At 37.8% G+C, this 19,868-nt stretch overlaps 3 protein-coding genes across 4 annotated transcripts in view; 1 reads left to right on the top strand and 2 right to left on the bottom strand.

Annotated features, from left to right (window-relative positions):
* Positions 1-8,842, top strand: part of LOC121323479 (PEX5-related protein-like) — an 80,714-nt gene extending 71,872 nt beyond the window's left edge. The window contains exons 8-14 of the mRNA XM_041264563.1: positions 3,971-4,087; positions 4,549-4,692; positions 5,538-5,608; positions 6,106-6,306; positions 7,202-7,367; positions 7,905-8,062; positions 8,641-8,842. Coding sequence (XP_041120497.1) covers positions 3,971-4,087; positions 4,549-4,692; positions 5,538-5,608; positions 6,106-6,306; positions 7,202-7,367; positions 7,905-8,062; positions 8,641-8,842 — 1,059 coding nt within the window. The remainder of the gene's footprint in view (positions 1-3,970; positions 4,088-4,548; positions 4,693-5,537; positions 5,609-6,105; positions 6,307-7,201; positions 7,368-7,904; positions 8,063-8,640) is intronic.
* LOC121322555 lies at positions 1,591-3,553 on the bottom strand. Its single transcript, XM_041262669.1, has 2 exons — positions 2,446-3,553; positions 1,591-2,309 (listed from the first exon to the last, which is right to left on the bottom strand). Exons 1-2 carry the CDS (start codon positions 2,653-2,655, stop codon positions 1,650-1,652), a joined length of 870 nt encoding a protein of 289 aa, XP_041118603.1. The 5' UTR covers positions 2,656-3,553; the 3' UTR covers positions 1,591-1,649.
* A 4,825-nt stretch (positions 8,843-13,667) lies between the features above and the next one.
* LOC121323130 (ubiquitin carboxyl-terminal hydrolase 13-like) overlaps positions 13,668-19,868 on the bottom strand; it is a 40,589-nt gene continuing 34,388 nt past the window's right edge. For both annotated transcript variants that reach the window (XM_041263933.1, XM_041263934.1), the window contains 4 exons: positions 19,313-19,473; positions 18,486-18,654; positions 17,873-17,957; positions 13,668-17,566 (listed from right to left, as the gene is read on the bottom strand). In XM_041263933.1, the coding sequence (XP_041119867.1) occupies positions 17,473-17,566; positions 17,873-17,957; positions 18,486-18,654; positions 19,313-19,473 (509 nt within the window). In that variant the 3' untranslated portion in view covers positions 13,668-17,472. The remainder of the gene's footprint in view (positions 17,567-17,872; positions 17,958-18,485; positions 18,655-19,312; positions 19,474-19,868) is intronic.

Raw genomic sequence — 19,868 nt, 5'->3', positions numbered from 1 at the left:
CTACAGCCAGAAAATGTTTTTCTCAGCGATGTTTTCACATTTCGGCAGGCCTGCTGTGGCTTGTCGCATCACATGCATGAGCTAAGAGCTCTGGGAGGAAGGAGCTGCTGCCTCTGGTCCACATAGCCATTTGTTCAATACTTGCTCTAACCCATTAGGGTGCCTTTCACCTTCTATAGAGGACATCAGCCAGCCCCCGGCTGTAAACCAACACCACGTCTGGCATGGGACTAACCCTTTCAGCTTGTAGCAAGCAGTTCAACACTGTCGTCTGGTGATATGTTATAATAATGCACCCAGGAAAGGTCAAGCATTAGATAGATAGATAGATAGATAGATAGATAGATAGATAGATAGATAGATAAGCATTAAAGTCTGTCTAGGGGAATATAACGAATATCAGTTTATTATTGTGAGGGATACATGGACCAATGCACTGTATATATCCAGCACCTGGGGACCTACATTTTTGCTTGGATTCAGTACAAAATAACACACCAATATTTCTATTAGGTTCTTTCACGGATGGTTAAAGTGATGTTCATTCACCCCTGGCGCAGTTGTTGCCGAGGATCACAAAGGCACATGTCTTTATATCATTTCTGAACGCTGTGGATTGCATCGCGTTCTGAGTAGTGGAGGTCATTTGGATACACACACCCATGCTCTGTCCCTTCAGATCCTTGACAAGAATTAACGAGCCTTGCTCATCTTAATCTCAGCAAAGCAACTAGTCTGAAAATGAACACACCTGCCAGCATTAACATCATGCAAATATCACTGAGATCCATCTGTATCTGCTTCTTGGCTTCAATGGGAAACAGACCAGGAGTACAACCCTGGCATTTATAGCATTGCCAAGGGGCAAGGGGTTCCTTCAGTTCCATCCCAAGCTGGTCCTACAAATTTCATGAAAGGAACCCAGTAGATAAGATCCATCAATGCAACATGTGGCCTGAAACACTGTATACATCTAGTGAGGTTACAAATTAACCCCTGGGTACACATTCTCATTATGCTTTACATACATCAGTGCAAAGGACCTATTATGTGCGTATAGTTTTTCCCAATTGTTTACACACGTTTGCTGAATCTTTGGCTCATTTTCCCAAAACTCTAAACACAAAACACAAAACCACAAACACAAAATGCAAAACTCTACAAATCTCTAGCAAAAGCAAACACTGCATTCAAAACTGTCTCTTTCCAAAGTGTTTTTTTGCAAAATGACACACACATGCGTCATATGAATAGATCTGTCTACCAACCAACACACTGATGTGCTCAGCATAAAACACTACTATGAATATCCCATTAGTTGGTTTATGCCTTTTGTATTTTCAGTGTTACCCTGTAGCCGGTTGTAAAAAATTGTCACAGTAATGTACACCTACTCAAATATATATAAATAAACACACACAAATGCAATACAGTAACAAAAACATTGTCATTTATTTCCAAAATGCAGTATTTTTGAACACTTGTGTTTTGTATGTAACACTTTCCATACCCAAAAGAAGAAAACCAGGAAAAACATTCAGTAAGATAAAGGGTTTTCTGTACAAAAATAAAAAATGAAAGTGGCTCATTCTTTCAAAACTCTAAACACAAAAAGACAAAAACACATGCAAAATGTAAGACAAAAGAAATTAGGCTGCATCCCGCCTCCTATTTTGGTCTGGCCACAGCACCCCATCTACATCACAAGCGATGTTGTCCCTGGCTAAACAGCGGGGAAAGAATCTTCTGGAGTGGCGGATCCAGCCGCCGAAAGCCCCCACATCAACTTCACCACATGCATCCTCCATTGCCTGGAGAAGAGGCATGCATGGGAGGGGATGGTGGTCATACACCTTCCATCGCCATGCCGAAAAAAACTCTTCAATTGGGTTTAGGAATGGGAAATATGGTGGGAGGTATAGAACAATAAATTGTGGGTGGTCAATGAACCAGTTGCGGACCAGAGCAGCCCGGTGGAAACTCACGTTGTCGCAGATGACAACATACCTGGGCTGCTCTGGTCCACCCTTCTGCTCGGCTGGAATGAGGATGCCATGTAGTGTGTCCAGGAATGTGATGAGAAGGGCAGTGTTGTAGGGACCAAGGTTGGCATGGTGATGGAGGACGCCTTGCTGGCTAACGGCTGTGCACATGGTGATATTCCCTCCACGCTGTCCAGGGACATTCACAATGGCACGGTGGCCAATAATGTTCCGTCCCCGTCCCCTTCTTTTGGCTAGGTTGAAGCCAGCCTCATCAATGTAAATATAAACGTGCTGAATTGCAGCGGCATCCAGCTCCAAGACTCTCTGAAACAGACAACAAGACAATATGTGAAATAGACCTAGAGCAGTCAATATGGTGAGGCACAATACACTGGATTACAGTACTGTAATGTGTCTATACAGTGCTGATATGATAGTAAATTCACAGTCTAGTACTTACTTGCACATATTCATAGCGCTGTTCTTTAACCCTCTCTGAGTTTCGCTCAAATGGCATCCTGTAGACCTGTTTCATCTGGATTCGGTTGCGCTGTAATACACGGTCCAATGTAGACAAGCCCACCTGGTGAATGTTATTGAATATTGTCTTGTCTGCAATTATGTGGTTCTGGATTTCTCGTAGTCTAATGGTGTTGTTTGCCACCACCATGTTCACAATAGCGGTCTCCTGTTCTGGTATGAACAGCCGGTGTCTTCCACCATGGCCTGGCCGTCTTTCAGTTCTGCAGAAGATCCACAAATATGATATGATTGGTTACAGTAAGCTAAAATAATCTATTTTCTTTCAATATGAAATGACATTACTGTAACATTGACCAACAATCACTGAGTAACATAGGCCTACTGATATGTCGGACTGCAGTATACTACAGTATACATACATAAAGAGCATAGTGTAGATGGTAGGTAACTTACCGGTTCTCATTTCTGAATGTACGGATGATAGATGCAACCATGTAGCGGCTCAGGTTGGGCTGAACTCTCTGCCCAGCCTCCCTCATACTCAATCCATGGTTGAGCACATGGTCAACCAATGTGGCCCTCATCTCATCTGAGACAACTGTCCTTCCTCGTCCTCGTCCTCCTCTTCCTCCTCTTACTCTCACTCCTTGACCTCTAGCTCTTGCTTCACCATTGACTTCCATTTTCCTCCAAAACAGGAGAGCTCATCTGTGGCCTTTTCTAGTGCTAAAGCTCTGATTTCTAAGTGAACAATTCAGCAACTAGTGTTTACACCTGTGAGGAGTGGGTGTTGCCAATTGGTGTATAGAGCTTGGCATTGTGATTGGCGTTGTTTTCCAAAGGGACTACAGAGACTTTAATTTTGAATGTTGTGCCTAATGTAGAGAACTGTGTGTAGTGTTTTGCAAAAAGTGTGATATAGAATTGGAAACTGAGTGTAAAGCAGGAATTGTGCTTGCAATTTTGCAGACTTGGTTTAGGGATTTGGTACATGAGTTTCAGGTTTCGGTGATTGCGTTTCAAGTTCCAATTTTAGTGTGTAAACAATTGGGAAAAACTGTAATAGCATTAAAGGACATACAATTATACTTATGAAAACAAGTATTAATTTTCATTCTTCCAAGCAGCAAAAGAAAACTAGTCACAAAGCTGTTCTAAACGCTTTAGGATGATTTCTTCTCAAAATTGTTCATGAAATTTAAACCCATTACATTTCCCATATCTTGTGTGCCATTAAAGGGAAGATATGTGCACTTGGTGATAGACCATGCTTGTCTATGCGTTCTCAGGTCTTCACTTGTGTAAACATTATATTTGTGTAGTAACATATACTTTAGATATGGAATATAGAATATTAATGTAGCATGCGATCAAGTGTGTCACTCCAGCATCAATGTATTAATACATGTATATTATTAAAATCAATTTCTTACCTCTGTGGGTGGTACCAATTTCTTTGCAAATGTTAGCACTATTTACTATCTGTCCTGTACTCTTTTTAGTCTGATACAGAATTCTGGGATAAAATGCAGGCAGAGTGGGAGGAATTGGCCCGTAGAAATTGGCTGACAGAGAACCAGGAGCCTCAGATCCCATTGAATGTTTCCTTACATGAAAAGGTATTTCATATTTAAAACTTTCACTTTTTATAATCTCTCAAAATGTAGACATACACAGCACAGTTACAAACCCTGCCAGAGAACAGTAAATAAGGGATTTTAAGCATGTAAGCATGTGATAATAGAAAATCATACTTCATATTTTCACATTTTAGAAAACATGTTTAATTTAATTGCAAAGAGGTTAATACATCCAATGCAAAGGAAATGATGATTCACTAAGTACGCACAAAGCCAAACAATGGAGCAGAAGTCAACTATGAGAGGAAAAAAAAAGATCTGTGATTTTTTAAATGGAAGCATTACTGCATGACCTTTAACCTTTCTGTGCCATTGCTGCCAAGATAAAAACAATATGCATGCTGAGAGAAAAATCTGCAAAGGAAATTAGTTTTAAGAATAATTTTAAACTTTGATCTGCTAATTCTTAGTGACGACAGGCTGTATATTGTTTGTCACAGGGCTACTACTTCCACACTGATAACCCGTACAAGGACTGGCCCAATGCCTTTGAAGATGCAGTAAAGAAAGTGAGAGAAGGCGACCTGCCCAATGCTGTCTTACTGCTGGAATCGGCGATACTGCAGGACCCCCACGACCCAGAGGTACAGCTCGCTCTCCTTGCAATGATAACACGACAAGTCCATAAATACATACAATGGAAAAGGTGGGAGTTTGTGTAATAGTTATGTTTATCAGTTTTTAATTTAGTAAAAAAAAGAAAAGTAAAAAAATTATCAATATTGGTAAGATTGCCTTTCTTTAGCATTGATTTATTTCCAGTGAAAATGATTCAGTCATGTGAGCGACAGCAGATTTATTCAAAAGTATGGGCTATGTTTCTGTTTTTTGTGTTTCAATGGTCTTTGAGCAACAGGACTGGAGAGGTGACATTTGTTATGAAATGGAAGAGTGCATCTCTTGTCTGAATACTGCAGCATTCCTTCCATCTTCATAGACATGTTTGACCTTGGCAACAGGTTGTGTCAATGTTCACATAGCGACTGCCACGATCGATATCTCCTTTTGTATCATCCAGATCACATGATGTGTGACAGCACCTCCTTGTGCCTTACAGTATGCACCACTTTTGGGATACCCAGGGGTCCATGCTAAAAAGCCTATCTCAGCCCTCTTTCAACTATATTATTATTGTAGTTAGCATTGCTAATCAGGGGTCAATAAACCCTTTCATTGCAGTACCAGCAGAATTAGTATATTATTAAAAGACAGCTATTTTAAGATCCACCACTGTTTAGATCAATAAACTATCCCTCTTCCTCACTGAATATATCCTTATACTGTGAATATACTGTAGCATTAAGATGTACCCAATTTGCCCCACGTTACAAATGGATCACCAGTGGAATTGAAGTCATTAATTTTGAAACGCTCATTGGTAATTATCTCAGAAGTAGGCTGAACTTATCTTTCCTTTGCAAACCCTCAGGCTTGGCTGGTACTGGGTACCACACAGGCAGAGAATGAGAATGAACAGGCAGCCATCGTTGCCCTCCAGAGGTAAGAAGAGTTATTGCAAGCCGGTATTGGTAGAGTAATGGACCTAAGGAAGAAAATGCAATCTCAATGAGCGATAGTACTAGCGTTGGCAGTTTTATTATATAGTATTAATAGCCAGCTAGGGAATTGTAAATTAGGCAATTATAAGATAAGGCAAGACAATCAGGGTTAGTTTAGGGATGAATGTTGGTCCAACCTCAAAGGGATGGTGTGTGTTTTTGTTATCTGCACCCCAGCTGTGTGATGGATTTATCATCATTTTTCATTGTACCTCATTCATTGAATTTGTATTTCTTCAGCAAATGTGGGGGATATTTTCAGAGCTTTTTAGCAAACTTAATTGGCAAGCTCCTAAAAAAATAATATTAAGTTATTGAAACTTTTTTTGTAATTCCACTGCAATTGCCAAAACGAGGAGCAGTGCTCTCAGTCTGTGTCTGTGAAGCCTCGCAGTGGAGGCTCCATTTAAAGCAAACCCCTCTGCTCTCTTGCCTCAGATGTCTAGAACTGCAGCCCAACAACCTCCAGGCCCTGATGGCTCTAGCGGTGAGCCTCACCAACACAGGGATGCAGCAGGAGGCCTGCGAGGCCCTCAGAAAATGGATCAGACACCATCCCAAGTACAAGCACCTGCTGAAGAGTAAAACAGCATCTCCAAGCTCTTCAAGGAGGATGTCCCAGACTTCTGTTAGCAGCAGGTACTGCATGTCCACTTGTAAAGTCAAGCAGAGCAGGCTCGATCCACATTATAAAATACGTAGTATTGTCCACACCCTCCTCAAAATGGTATTATTATTTGTATCAGAATCTGAGGTGTATGTATATATAGTACATATATGCCAAGAACCGCTTTTGTTGTTATGATGAAACTTGCTAAGGACAGAAGTAGAAGTTATTGAGGGGTCACAATCTAATTTTTTTAGTAATTGGACATAATTAGCCCTTAACAGCCCTTGGATACTTGTATAATTTAAGTGTGTTAGTTGCTGAACTAGAAACACCATGACCTGTCCCCTTGAGGCCATTTGTAACGGTGGTTTGTCTCCTTTAATTCACCCTTTTCATGTAAAAGCAATTTTCCACAAAATATGTCTCTACGACATGTGTCCAGTGAACATCCGCATTTGTGGTTCAAGAACTTTGTGAGTCATTCACTCGAAGTGCATGCCAGCAAATAAAGATCACATCATTTTAAAAGTGCATCAAATGACACCTTTATATTGGATCACTTTGTATGGAAGGTCATTGGTCACTTTATAAACCATTAATTGAAACTGAAGAATTATTTGACTCTTTGTAGAGGAGGCGGATTGGACTGTTATTGGAAAATTGATTTGATATCAAACAGGTTAAAAAATTACCACAGAAAGTGGTTTAATAGGTTAGATCATGTCAGAAGATACTGTCTGATTATCACTGGTCAGCTCTCAATAACGTGCAGATTGAAAATCCATTCTTTCTTGATTTGCAATTGACATGTTTTTTTTTTTTTTTTAAACAGCTTTCTTTACAAATGAATTAATACAATAAAATACAATAAAATACCTGCACACTCATAACAGCATCCCTTTTTATTTTCTGCTTGCCCCTCAGCCCCCAGCTGCCGGAGGTAAAGGATCTATACTTGGAAGCAGTCCAGCAGAACACAGATGTGATCGACCCAGATCTACAGACAGGTCTGGGAGTGCTCTTCAACCTGAGCGCTGAGTTCAACAGGGCTGTGGATGCATTTAATGCTGCTCTTGCTGTCAGGCCAGAGGTGAGATGCATGCAATCATCATTAAATATTTTTTACGGGAGGCCAGGTATGTTGAAGACAGTGCCCTGTGTATTACTTTATCTGAATAATGCAAGCACACAATAATAGAAGCTGACCCTGTCTCTTTTTGTAAGCACTCTAGGTGGGAAAGATGCACGTAAAGTGTCAGCCCCCTCACGAAAAAACTAATTATGAGATTTATTAACATTTTATAAAATACATGCATATTTATCTTGTTAACACCATATAATTTGGATGCCTGTTTGTACAGTGTAGTTGTTGTCGGCGTATTGTCTTCCACGCACCACACAAAAATAAGATGGGCTGAAATCTTTGCAAGAATGACTGAAATTGACGTATTGATTTATAATGCATAGCATTTTATTAACATCATGTTTTTTTAATTGTTTTTTAGTTCATGAGGAACCCTCGGTATATAGGAAGATTTCTATATATATTAGCGCAATGAGTATCACAAACCTTGAGCTGTAGAGCAGTGCACAATTTTGAACACTTTCTAACTGACCTTCTGTTCAGGACTACTTGTTATGGAATCGGCTGGGTGCCACGCTGGCGAATGGAGACCGCAGCGAGGAGGCTGTCGAGGCCTACACTAAAGCTCTGGAAATCCAGCCCGGCTTCATCCGGTCAAGATACAACCTAGGAATCAGCTGCATCAACTTGGGAGCACACAGGTTAGCATTTGAAAAAGATATATCATTGTTTTCATGGCTTTTTGTTTCTTGTGGGACACCCTTTGTACATTTGCAGTATGTAATTTGATAATGGTTGTCATTTTCCTTGACATTTTAAATCCTGATTCATATGTATGTTTATGACATGACTGCAAAGCCTTCTGGTCTTAGAATGACATCACCCTGCAAGTTTTCAGCAACACAAACCTGCGGTTTTGAATGACTAGAAGAGCCTCAAATTCTGATCACAGCTGGTTAGAAAATTTGTTTCCAAGGGTTAATCAAAATTGCACAACAATTTGAGAATAAGGGTTCCTTAGTGGATGCCAAAACAATTTTCATGCCTATTAGTGTACTGGAAAGCTAGCATACAGCCACTTTAACACTTGACTTCGAAGGTCTTCAGAAAACCTCTGCGTAACCATGAGTCCTATAATTGGCACGTACATTATGAAGTATGTGTTCTTCTTCAAGCAATTTTCAGCATCCCCCAAGCTTCAACTCATGGTTCTCTTTCTAACAGAATGTGGCCGGGATGTACGCTTGGTCATTTAAGGCTGGTTTTTCCTGTTTTACAGAGAAGCTGCCAGCAATTTCCTCACTGCCTTGAGCCTGCAGAGGAAGAGCAGGAGTCGGCAATTGTCTCACCAGGTCATGTCAGGTAACATCTGGGCAGCCCTGAGGATATCTCTGTCCATGATGGACCAGCCAGAACTCTTCCAGGCAGCTAACATAGGCGACCTGGACTTGCTTTTGAAGGCTTTCAAGCTGGAGAAGTAAAAAAAAAAAAAAAAAAAGTCTTGATTTTATTATGTTCTTTTTTTGTTTTGTTTTTTAATAAACATGAATCCAAAGTTGTATATAACAAAAACAAAAAAAACTATAAAAATAATAATTATAATAATGCTTCTTGTTTTGCACGATATGGCTGAAGCCAATCTGCTTGCAGAGCACCTAACAATCCTGGATAAATGCTTGCATGCTGGATAAATTGATGTACCGAGACTGGCAATATTATTGGCAATGACAGAAACGAACACAAGGACTAGGACTGTGGAGCAGATTGTAAAAGGATGCCTTAGAAAACAAATCCAGTAGAATGATGGTATTCTGATGGTAGAGACACTCTACACTTGGGTCTTACAAACTACCAGGAATAAAGCAGATGACCATTCAATGTGCAGCACTTACACCTTGATACTTGCTTGACTTTTTCATCATTCTCAAAAGAAGAGTCACAAGGAATTCAAGATCATTGTGTTAAACTCCACTCATCAAAGTAAGCTCTGGACTGCAAAAACTAGGCAAAAACAAATGCTTGGATTATTTCAATATTCTCTGGACAATGTTACTTGTTTCTATTGCCATAAGCGCCAGTAATCAACTAATGGCTGGCTTTTTAAAAATTGTACCTACTTCTCTATTTTAACTTGCAAAGGCTTGCAGGGATATTTTAGTCATTGTGAACTGAAACGGCATGCATCATTGTTCATTTATACTGTTATATGTTATTATGCATATGACCATTTGGCATTCCATTATTGATTTTAAAGGTTGTTAAAGTTAAATATCGACGTACTTCTTGGCATGAAGTGAAGGCTTGTCGTATTGAGGCAAGCTCCACTGCAAGTGGGATCCATTCCAAACTAATTTTCTGCTGCAAAAGGTTGGCAGTAACGGGATTGTATTAATGCACAAGAAGACACCCTTCTCCTGGGTTTTCATTCTTTGCTCAGTTAAAATGCTTTTTATTGCTGCTTTTTAAATCATGTCAAGATTTATTAGTTTTAACATTCTGCACATAATGATATAATTCTTAAGAGTGTATCCTGCTGTGCAAAATGTCCCTTGCAGTTCAAGTCTGAGTACAATTCACTTTAATGCTGAGGTCTGTCAGATTGACTTCCAATGCCATGAAAGTATTGAAGTGAAAGGAGCGCTGTCAGATTTGGTATTACATGTGTGATGGTGAGAAGAGATGTGCAAGGGTCACATCTATTGTTAGAAGAAGAAAAAAGGAACTGAACTGCCATCGCTATTTCTATTATTTGCTTTTTCTTAATATTGTTAATAATACTTTTCTGCTTACAAACTAATACCCTGAGACTCACTTAGGATGCAAATATGGAGATTGACTTGTTCGACAAAATGGTGTTAGACAAGCGCTCTGAAAGATACATTGCTGAAAGATCCTGAGCAGTCTATAAATTTATTTATTTATTTATTTTTTTGCTTTTGCTTTAGTTTAGACCTAGAACAAAGCAGTACATTAAAACATGTCACTGCATGTTTGTCAGTCACACAATACAGTATGTTTGATGCATTTTGTTCAATGAAATCCTGACCTTTCAGAATCTTTTCACCATTGCACAGATGGTCCCAGATGGTTTCAACACTTGGCAGCCTTACAGGTCACTTTGTCTTATGCAGCAAACTTGCCTGCCACAAAATCAAATTAACAGAAAGAAAGCAGCGACGACAAGCAAGGGGTCTTCCATTTAATATGTCTGTGTTGCAAAGTCCACTTTCAGGGGTGTGTGTTAATTTGTTTGATTCAAGAATGCTATGCAATAGGTCAGGCATCTTTGACACAAAGGACCAAAAGGTAATGAAAGGTAAAGAAAATGTTATCTCAGCCTTCCAGCAGCGACAGTGATGTGATAAGGAACCTTATAAATAATACAACTGCTTTAAAAGCATGGTCTTGTTAGGCAACTGAAAGAGAAATACAAAGTGAATGTAGATATAAGAGTTTTGCATCAGACTTTTTTTTTTTTTTTAAGGATAAGCACTTTTACTGTGTCAGCAGTGATGCACTGAGACGAGACGGATGGAGGTCTCACTCTCTAGCTACAGAATGAAAAGAGGACCCTAAGTTCAAAAGAGAATATCTACAGAAGGTTGCAAAAGAGAGAGAGAGAGAGAGAGAGAGAGAGAGAGAGAGAGAGAGAGAGAGAGAGAGAGAGAGAGAGAGAAGATTGTCATTATAGTTTTTATTGGATCTGATTTAAACATAGCCTTTATCCTTTGTAACCCAACCATTTCCAGTTCTAAAATCCTGGGTTCCACTGGGCTTACAAAGAGGTATGGCCTGATTCACTAAAGCTCACAGACAACAAAATATGTGCAATATTATGGTGAAATACCAGTACACAAAAATAGACTGCACACCACATCTAAAACTTAGTTCTCTAGTGGTTTTTTTTTCTTTTTTTTCTGAGCATACTTCCACATATTCAGCTGATCCTATTAAAAGGATTCACCAAAAAAAAAAAAAAAAAAAACAAGTTGCATGCAGCTGATTGGTGTTATAAGCTGAGTTTGCACTGCACAGCTGCTCTACTGCAGCTCATGATGTTTATGAGTCATTAAGTGGACTAGCTTTTTACTGAATCAGGACCATACAGTAGTTGGCTCTGCATACAAATACTAGAGCAGCACGTAAACAGAAATAGCTGTAAACTGACCTGTTTATTTTTTTAAAGTTGCATTTTAAATGTATTGCACAAGTCTTCTATTTAATACTAGATTATATGATGTGTTGATTTAGGATGTTGGGGAAAAAATGTTATCTTTTTTTAGACGAGAACTTTATCATCTCAGGTTGATAAATTAGTTCAAATGCATGCACAAGACCTATTTAACTATTTGAAACGTAGCATGCAGGATCTATCTTTTTGAATGCTCTCGTTTTTTGATGCATGAGATATTCACAAGCCATGTTTCCTTTTACTTCTTTCTATAAAATATATTCTAATGAAATGAAAATGTTTTGTCATTACAATGCAGTTTTTGATCTTTTCTTTTTATATATAAAATAAATTAGTTTTGATGCCCAGATAAAATATTGTAATAAAACTTAAAAAGTCCAAGGTTATTAAATGAGTAACACTGTATCTATCCCAAAAACTGAAGAAAATGTACCTGTTTTTGCTTAAGGTATTTATAAGAGTTATCGTTTTTTTATTATTATTTTTTTATTTAGGACCACTAACCTGAATATTTTTGTTAAGCCTTTCTATTTTCCTTCCTTTAAAAATTTTATTCTTTGAAATGTGTTTCCATTTTGGGAACTGTGCTCAAACTAATCTAGTTCTGAGGGACATTCAAATTTTATACAAAAGACAATTGCATTAGTGGGTGTGGAAAAAACAGTAACATTTCTCATGGTTGTAAAAGACCCCAAATTCCTTATACATGGTTGACATCTGTGTAAAACGTACAAGTTATTGGTATATTTCAATAGATAGAGAATAATATGCAGACCCCTTGGAGTTTTTTCTTATAAAACGTCAGTGCAAATAACCTTCAACACTACACAGAAGCATGTTTCTGAAAATAAAGAATTAAAGATGAATTGGCAGTTCTTTACGTTAGCACTATAAAATCAATCTGAGGTTTTAGAACTTGATGCTTATTTGATATTAAACATTGCAACTAATGAAACAACTTTACTTTTTCATTTTAAATACATTTGTTGTTGATGAGTATGGTAGAGTGCATAGGATTAAATATATTTTAGTGTAATGAATACGACTTTAGGACATGTGAAACTTGAATTCCAGTAATAGAATTGACACAAACTTTTCATAAGTCAGTGTTTTTTTTTTGTGTGTCCAAACTTTAGGTTTCTTTTTAGTACTATTGTGCATCCAAAGACTGACTGTCTGAAGTTAAAGACAAGTCCAACAACGCTGGTGCCAACATGTTTGGTGTCCTGGTGCTTTAATTGCATACATACAAACCATACGATATAATCATGCTTAAAGGATATGCTAGTAATGCCCAAGGAGTTCAAAATTCACACCAAATATATGCTGCTGAAAATGCAGTACCCTTTTACTTCAACTGGAATAACTGCTAATACGAAGGTATATTTGCACTGCACTTTCTGCTAGCCTAGCATTCTCCAGAAAAAAGGTATATCATGTAGTAAAATCTGCTCATTTACAGATGACAGGAGTAATGGGGTATTCTACCTACTCTATATGAAATATTTCAAAATAAAAATACTTGTCTAAACTTGTGTCCCTTGTTTAATTATGTTTGCATGTTTTAATATCTCTACTTGCAAGACTTCTTTAATATGATAAATTTGCAACATCATTTCGCAAACTACAATTTGCTTCAAATCGTCCATGAAAATGTAAGCTTACCAATTCTATAATTGCATTTAAATCAATTTTTGGACATTGCAAAATTTCCAAATTTGACTGAAATCATAACCAAGAATATGATACTGTGACGTAGGGATGCCAAACGAATGATTCTTGATTCAGAAGTGGCTTTTTTTTTTTTTTTAAAGAATCCCATTTAATGTTTCTAATGGGTTTAAAAAAACAGAAAGGACAATCTATAGCCTTAGGAAGAAGCAAGTAAGTCATACTGATGTTCTGTTTTCAACGTGCCAAGTGTTTAATGACAGGAAAGCTACTGAACTGGTGCCCTAGTGTAGTTCCTACTATTTAATCAGTCTACTAAACTACACTTTCCATCCCCATCAGCGAAGGGATCAATAGTTTGACTAGTTGAACTAGTTTGAAAGTGTTCAAAATGGCGAGTGGAAATTAGTATAAAATATAAAAACTGGCCAGAAATCAAGAAAGAAGTCAACAACTTTTTTATTATTATTATTATTTGAACTATCATAATGCCCCAAATAAGCCAATTTTCCATTTGAATTTTTTTTTTTTTTTTTTAATACTCATGATATGTAGCATATGGATCATACAGCAATCATCATGGATGTCACAAGCTATACAGATATACTCTGCCGGTCAAGATACGTACACGTTCAAATACAGGGTTTTTATGAAGCAATTATTAGTTTTTTTGCTAATTAAAAAAAAGGAAAAGAAAGCATTTTAGCATTAATTCTGACCACTTGATGACCCAGAACTTAACTAAATAAAAACCGTGGGACTGGTATAATTTTGTGGTTTGCAAAAAAAAAAAAAAAAAATCACCTTAATTATAAATTAAATAAATAAAAACAAGTGAACAAAATTTCTATGATAAAATAAAACTTTAAAAGTTTACATTATAAATGACCATTGTTAAACTTTAGTGCATGTGCAGATTATAAAGCAAAGAAATAAAAGCTTTTTTGTAACACCACGGTAAATAGGTCATCAAGGTAAAATACAGCAAATTGATAATCAATCAATCAATCAATCTCTCTCTCTCTCTCTCTCTCTCTGAGAATATTGTGACATCCCTATAAATAAACATTGCAACAAAGATGCCAACTAAATCAATCAAATAGTACAGCAACAAAAAAGGTGGATAAAAAGACAAGATAGTGATAAATAACAAAAGATACAACGTGAATTGCATAGATTCCTTAAGAGTCCACTTAAACTGCAGAGACTGTCCACACAGTCAGCAGGGCAGAGAGGGAAACAAGAGAAGAGTCAGACATCATACATCTCTGGTCTGAATATGTTTCTTAAAGGGACTATGCCATTGGCACAGTTTTCTTCCAAGACATTATACAAGTTGTGTATAGGGCGTCCCTTAATGTATAAGAGACGTCAACTTGTACCATTTGGGTGAGGGTTCATTACAAATGCATTCTTGTTTATAATGGATTTCTCAATAATAAAAATGACCATTTCAAACGCAGTTTTACATTTAGATAATTTTATTTTCAGATTATTCTGTTTGCAAAAGGGTAATTGGCCGTTTAGTGCTTTTAAGAATATCCATCCATCCTGCTAACAAGCTTAGCACCAGAATGTGGCCGGGGTGGGTTTGAGATGAAGCAATCTGTGTGTTCGTTTGATTGCAATCTTTGCTTTTCTTTTTCAATTTACATTTTCAGGAACATGCCATCCTAATTAAGCATGTCTTCTCAAATCCGTGACTTAGGTTGGTCTTTAAAAACTATAACAGGTGAACAAAAGCACAGGGCACTCCTCATTGAGAGGAAACAACAGCAGCAACTTCAACTTTAATATGTTGCTTACAATACAAGTTAATCAACAACAAGCACAGTATACTGTACTATGTGTGTTTAGTCTCCATTCGTCTCCATTGTACTACACTGCATTGCTCATTTAAGCAACAGTATTGTATTTGTGCTGACCTAAATGATATTATGTCTTCTTATATTATATAGATGTCTGATACTTTACTGATTGCTTAACACAAGAAAGAGTATAGGGTAAAAAATTAAGGACATGTTACATTATATTTAAAAAATTGCATTAAATACTCCTAATTAACATTACTGATGCAATGTATTTTTATTCGATAATACTGTTTAAATCAGTGTTTCTCAAATGTTCTGCACTGGCTCTCCCTCTTCAGGCACATGTCTTTGTTGATTTCTAAGCTGGGAGGTGGCACAGCTACTGGTTGCAATAGAAATGTTGCTGGGATGACTTGTGATAATGTAAAAGTAGTGATATTAATGTCTGAAAAAACATCAAGATCTCTTCCCCCAGTCACAAAACTGCTGAGCAGCAAAATTGTTAAAAGGAGTAAGTTAGTTCCTAAGATTCTTTTACTGTTAATCTGACTCTACCTGTAGCTGTCAGTAAGGAATACATTCAAATAAGAAAAGCGCCAAGGTAGAGGTTGAACACACACAAAAACAAAAAAAGCCAACAAACTTCACTCTGTTTGTTTTAGCGTCTTTAGAGGTGTTTTCCTACCCAAAAATACATGTCAAGCAGTTTCCAGATTTGCTTTGAGGACGTTTACATTCTAGCTTTTTTATACACTGCAATTAGTCAAATGATCTGAATACAGACAGTTGACTGAATACACAATATGGAGACACAATGTGATCTGTAGTACCTCATTGTTTCACAGTTGACAAGTTCTGATGTGAAAACATCACCAGCCTCTACTTGCTGTTGCAGCCGCCTCTTCTTCGCTCAACTTAGCAGTTAATGTTTGTTAAATGGCAGCTTGAGTCACAATGACTGAGTTAGCAGCCCCTCGAATCACATGGTAAAATAATGCAGCACAGACATCATGTCTCTTTGAAAAGCCATCCGTTTGTGTTAGAATGATATTGAGTTCTGGAAGAAAAACCACAAACAAAAGCACAAAGTGGCAGGTGAGCTGGCCTGTGTGAAGTCCTGTGCTGAAAATATTACACCCGACTTCGAAGCCCACGTCAGGCAACTCTGTTTGAACAAAGTTGTATTTATCACAGACAAACCTTCATCAACGCAACCTCTGAATATTAGCATTGAAGTTCAGCTACAGTGCAGTATAGTTTATCATGTGCGCCATCTTTTATTAAGATTCCTAATCTGTATACCCTGCAGTACACAAGCACACCATTCACTTTGGCTACACAGAGATTTCACAATGGCTTCCACAGCGTAGCATAGCAACCATCACCAAATGAGCTGGCACTTCCACCAGTCCACAGTAGAGCGGCACTTACAGTAATGGATGTGTTTTTAGGATTAATAACTAGGACCAGAAAAGAAGGAATCACCCTAACACTTGTCCCTGGCATTTAAACTCTCAATACAATTTTACCATGTAATTTCAAAATTATTGCTCAAAAAACATTTAAAGTTTAGGTTTCAATACAGTAATACAGTCCATATAGACCCATTGAGAAACGGCAATGGTGTTATTTTTTAATGTATAGCTGCTCATTTTCATGTTGGCATTGGTGTATTTGTATCTAGATCCAATATGTATTTCTTTTCAAACTGCAAACATACTCCTTTTGGATATCTGAAATATCTAAATCACGACATTTACCGGCAACGTGTGCATTTCAAAATTACATAAAAAATAAAATAATAAGAAATGGTCAAGGGAAATAGGTGTGGATATTTTAATTAAAGTGTTTTTATGACTAGCTGTTGTTTTTTGATATTCTCTGATAAGGCAACAGCTTTAACTGTGCACTAGACAACCTGCTTGATAGATCAAGAGGATGTGTCTACAGAGCTTTGGCACTTGTGTTGCTTCTAGTACGACACACATGATGCAAGATGAACGCTGAAATTCTGTGACCCTTGACATCGGCACAGGTCGTCTTCACACGCAGATTAAAAAAACACACAAACAGGACTCTGGATATGCGGTTTAGTGTTGATCAATATAAACCAAGAAATTTAAGGCTCCCTTTTTAGAGGATAGAAAAATCCTGAAAAACAATAATAAACGCTTCTGATATGTATGTTAAGATGCTATTGCTGTTTTCCAGTAACCAGATTGTACACATTTCCTATAAATCTCTGCATTTACAATAAACATTCATGAATAAATGGCCTTTCTCTCTTTTACCAGACATCCCTTTGAGTTTTTTAGCTTTTTTCCTTCGATAAATTAATCAACAGCTTCTTCCCTTGTTCAGTCTTTAGATTATTTTTTGCTGCTTCCAGTTGGCAAGACGACTGTGGCTGCCTGTATCCACCTGAGAGGACTGCGGCCTAGCTGGATATCCGGTGGTAATAGTAGATGTAACCCAAGTCTTTGGGAGGTCTTTCTGACAGACACACTTTGTGGTCATTGTAGATTACCCATCTAAGGAAATACAGGGATTATATCAGAACTTGTCAATCTTTGCATCTCAAACTTGTCATTTTCTGTTTTACACCAGGTAAATATTAAATTGACAGTAAATATTAATTTGACGTGCTTTTAAAAAATGAGGACGTAAACGGTACCTTGGTACTAAATTTGTCAAATTAGTCAAGAAAACAAGTACTTTCTTTCATCTACTAATAGTGTATGGATGGAATTGCTTTATTAGCTGTAACATAGTTGATGCTATAAACTGAGCTGCATGCCCAAGAATGGGAGACTACAGGAGCCCATGCTATCTCATACCTGCCCTCCTTTTTGATGTGACATACATAGCGGCCGCACATTGTGGATGTTCCCATATGGCTAATGAAGGCAAACAGCTCGTATCCTGTAATACAAGAAGAGGTTCAATAATGATGTACTGTGGGTTAGTGGTCACCAAAGAAAATCTTTATCCACGTTTATGCTGTTCAATATAGTTTTTATTTACATGTGAATTCTGAAGGATCCAGTGGTAGTAGAACTTGTCTGACACCTTGTGGTAAACATGTGCACCTACATACTCTGGTATGTCCTGTTTAAAAAAAGTTATCCTCTGGTCCTCAAGGTCCCATGTTTAATAGGGATCATTAACTGATTAAGTCAATTAGGGAACAGGTGAAACAAAGAACAGGAAGGCTTGTTATCTCCAGGATCAGAATTGTGCACACCTGGTGTATGCTCTGTTGCCAGACACACTTACCACATCAGTACAGAATGCTGTTTTTCCACTCACGGGAAGTTTATTTTTAAAAAATCGTTTTGGCTGTTTGTATAAAACCACAAAACAGTTGTTTTCAGTTGGAATTCCAACCAAAACCTATTACTGCTGTTACTAGGTTTATGTAAAACAAAAGAAGTATGTATCTGTACTCACTGCCAGGCCCGTCCCTAACCCGGGGCCCACTTGGCTCATTGTCGGCTGTGGCGTTGGAGACTGGGTTGGCGTTGCCCTCTGAATCAGCGATGTCTGAGGCTACCTCACTCTCCTCTTTACTATCTGGGTGAGTAAAGATCCAGTCCAGCGCACGTTCCAGATTGTTGTTCTAAAATAATCAGTTAACATAGATATTATATGCATGTTACTCAAAGGACACAACATCACTGAGGCAAAAAGTCATCCTACTGCAACTACAAACAGTAATAAACTCCAGGAAGCTCAACAGAAAACAACATTAACTGGCTGGGCAGATTACCTGTGCTTAAAGTGAAACGTAAAACGTTTTCTAACCATAAAACAACTTTATAATATACTTCCGAGTAATTGATAAAAAACAAAGGAACTGTCGTGTACAGTACTGTATGCTGACACCAGACACCATGTTATCTCCAGATGTTATGTCTAATACTGTATGTGGAGGAAAATGGGTCACTAAGGCAGTGCCTTCATGGTGAGCAGGAAGCTATTACTGTCGCCTACATTTTTAACTGTTGTGGGAAGACCCCTTTCAAGGATACCGATAATATCCAGTAAGTGAACTGAAATACCTGCCAACCTTAGCTTTAGGCTTTAGGCTTTGGGCACCATATCATTATGTTAGTTAAATAGTTTCTTTAACTTTGAAAGTTGCACAGTGACTGGCAAATGAACGTCCTTACAACAGGTGGGTGCTTATACATGCTCAGCAGATGAATCTGATTGGTTTCTGCGTGTTGTCCATTCTTGTATCTGCCCAGTGAAAAGGAGTTGCTTTAAAGACCCACCGTTGCCTTCAGGCCCTGCAAGGCCTGGTACCTGGGAAAGCCCATGGATGTAAGGATGGCTACGCTCTCCTCTGGAGGCTGGTTGTCAGCCGCAGGAACCGCTGCTGACGATGAAGAGTCAATCTCATTAAAACCAGAAACCACCAACGGCTCAGCAAAGTCTAAAGAAAGGAAATGCATACTTAATAAAGAGCTTTTGAATGTCTACAATGGGAAAGTGTATTTGCTATTGAGAACCTTACAGCTACCAGAACAAAAATAATAATGATTTGCTCCCCTGTAATCCTGTTTATAAGCCATGTTAGTCCCCAGGTCCTGCTTATTTCAGCTCTTAATTATTGACTTGCTGCTTTAGCATTGTTCATTATGAAAATGTAAACATTTACAATCAATAGGTGGTAATGCCAGGTTGGACTGTGAACAAAAAAAATGTGTATATCTAAACACAAACAAATCCACTTCGTTATTACTGTAGAGAGTCAATTATCCAAAGTAATTAGGACCAATACAAGTTTGCATAATCAATTTGTATGGATTATCGAAGAGGTAAATAAAA

This window comes from Polyodon spathula, chromosome 11 (assembly GCF_017654505.1).
Source record: "Polyodon spathula isolate WHYD16114869_AA chromosome 11, ASM1765450v1, whole genome shotgun sequence".
Taxonomy (NCBI): domain Eukaryota; kingdom Metazoa; phylum Chordata; class Actinopteri; order Acipenseriformes; family Polyodontidae; genus Polyodon; species Polyodon spathula.
This window is presented reverse-complemented; position numbering and strand designations above follow the sequence as displayed.

Bases quoted from the DNA above. Each gene is read 5' to 3' on its own strand.
- LOC121322555 (XM_041262669.1), bottom strand. From the start codon at position 2,655: ATGGTGGTGGCAAACAACACCATTAGACTACGAGAAATCCAGAACCAC. The intron at 2,310-2,445 runs GTAAGTACTAGA...TGTCTGTTTCAG, and splicing joins AGCGCTATGAATATGTGCAA to AGAGTCTTGGAGCTGGATGC.